This window comes from Lucilia cuprina, unplaced genomic scaffold (genome assembly GCF_022045245.1).
Source record: "Lucilia cuprina isolate Lc7/37 unplaced genomic scaffold, ASM2204524v1 Scaffold_3836, whole genome shotgun sequence".
NCBI lineage: Eukaryota > Metazoa > Arthropoda > Insecta > Diptera > Calliphoridae > Lucilia > Lucilia cuprina.
The window spans coordinates 1-2,203 of NW_025808779.1; the positions used below are offsets into that span (position 1 = coordinate 1).

General features: G+C 29.7%; 1 protein-coding gene across 1 annotated transcript; it reads right to left on the reverse strand.

Annotated features, from left to right (window-relative positions):
- Nucleotides 1-820: 820 nt before the first annotated feature.
- On the reverse strand, nucleotides 821-1,761 carry LOC124421168 (trypsin 5G1-like). The gene is made up of 2 exons (XM_046955999.1): nucleotides 1,601-1,761; nucleotides 821-1,534 (listed from the first exon to the last, which is right to left on the reverse strand). Exons 1-2 carry the CDS (start codon nucleotides 1,698-1,700, stop codon nucleotides 1,419-1,421), a joined length of 216 nt encoding a protein of 71 aa, XP_046811955.1. The 5' UTR covers nucleotides 1,701-1,761; the 3' UTR covers nucleotides 821-1,418.
- Nucleotides 1,762-2,203: the final 442 nt, after the last annotated feature.

A 2,203-nucleotide genomic window follows, 5' to 3' on the forward strand; every position in this document is an offset into this window, starting at 1 on the left:
GTCTATAGTCTAGTCTATAGTCTAGTCTATAGTCTAGTCTATAGTCTAGTCTATAGTCTAGTCTATAGTCTAGTCTATAGTCTAGTCTATAGTCAAGTCTATAGTCTGATAGTATAGTTTGTAGTTTAGTCTATAGTCTAGGCTATAGTTTAGTCTTTAGTCTAGGCTATAGTTTAGTCTATAGTCTAGGCTATAGTTTAGTCTATAGTCTAGGCTATAGTTTAGTCTATAGTCTAGTCTAGTCTATAGTCTAGTCGATAGTCTAGTCTATAGTCTAGTCGATAGTCTAGTCTATAGTCTAGTCTATAGTCTAGTCTATAGTCTAGTCTATAATCTAGTCTATAGTCTAGTCTATAGTCTAGTCTATAATCTAGTCTATAGTCTAGTCTATAGTCTAGTCTATAGTCTAGTCTATAGTCTAGTCTATAGTCTAGTCTATAATCTAGTCTATAGTCTAGTCTATAGTCTAGTCTATATTCTAGTCTATAGTCTAGTCTATAGTATAGTCTATAGTCTAGTCTATAATCTAGTTTATAGCGTAGTCTAATCTCTGGTCTAGTCTATTCTCTAGTCTATGGTCTAGACCATAGTCTAATCTATGGTCTAGTCTTTAATCTAGTCTATAGTTTAGTCTACATGCTGCCTATAATTAAGTATACAATCTGTACTCTAGTCTACACTCTAGTCGTTGTCTAGTCTGTGGTCTAGTTTTTAGTTTAGTATATTCTTTCGTGAATTGCTTCGTCTAGCCCAAAGTCTAGTCTATATCTAGTCTACAGTGAATTCAATAACAAATTCCAGTCTTTACTCTATAGTTTAGTTTACAGTTCAATCAGTTAAAAGCTCGCATTTATAAATTTTATTGTATATAATTTTTTTTACAATTAATTTGTGTGGTTTTCTTCTTTTTTAATATTAAAATTAAAATAAATTACAATTTGAATAAATATAAAAAAATAATTAATTTTTGTCCTTGTTGCTTTTGTTAATTCTAGTCTTTTTTGCATATTTGCACATAACAAAAAAATTAACAAATTTCAAAAAAAAAAATTAATTAAACCTTAATTAATTGGTTAATAAATACAAAATACACATACGTCTTAAATTAATACACATGTTTTTTTTCAAAATAAAAAAAATTACAACTACTACAATTAATGAGAGTGGAGATATTGAGGAATTCTAAAAAAATAGGAGAGTGTCAATGAAAGAAACTTAAATTATACTTTTCACTCGATTATAGAAAAAGTAGAAGAAATAAAATAGACGACAACATTCTCCAAGAAATTAACACTATTTACAAAAGATTTATTTGAACTAGAACTGCACTTAGGAATGAGTGAGTCTGGGTGGTTGTGTAAGTAGCAGCTTAGTAAGATGAAGATGATGTTGAGTCATTACTCCTGGGAATTGTTACATTAAATCGTACCCGTCAAGCCTACAACATGAGATATCCAATCGACTGTGTAGGGTACACGATGATAAATGCCAGGTTGTCCACGTGAGGCACACGAGTAACCAGCTGATACAACACCTTTTTTTTTGAAAACAACAAATATTAGTTAATTTATTTTTGTTTAATAAAGCAATTTAGTCATACCTATTAAATACCAACGTCCATTCTTTTCATGCATAAGGGGACCACCAGAATCTCCCTGACAGGAATCCTTACCACCATTACGATAACCGGCACACATCATTTCGGGATATATAACAACATTTATGCCATTCTGTCTATGCCATCTTTCACAGATTCTGTAAGGAATTGAAATTACAATAAATAAAAACACGTTTTGCTGATTTTTGTTTAAATTTGTTTAAGGATTTTAAACAGAATATGAACCGATTCCTTAGATTTACAAGGAAAATTTAGTTCCAATAAAACATATTTATGTCGAATTTTATCACTAAAATGATACTGTTTAGACTGTTTTAAGTTTGAAAATTATTTCCAATGACTGATTTTATACGGATAAATTTTGGTCCTTAAAAATCAATATAAATATTTGTAAAAAATTTGTAGCCTCAACTTAATCCCTTTTAAGCATAATCGTATTTCCAGCAGGTAAAAGTCTTTAAATCTAATATAGTTAAATCTATAGTCTAGTCTATAGTCTAGTCTATAGTCTAGTATATAGTCTAGTCTATAGTCTAGTCTATAGTCTAGTATATAGTCTAGTCTATAGTCTAGTATATAGTCTAG

Coding starts and splice junctions, on each gene's coding strand:
- LOC124421168 (XM_046955999.1), bottom strand. CDS start 1,700: ATGATGTGTGCCGGTTATCGTAATGGTGGTAAGGATTCCTGTCAGGGA. Junction 1,535..1,600: donor TGGACGTTGGTATTTAATAG/GTATGACTAAAT, acceptor TCAAAAAAAAAG/GTGTTGTATCAGCTGGTTAC.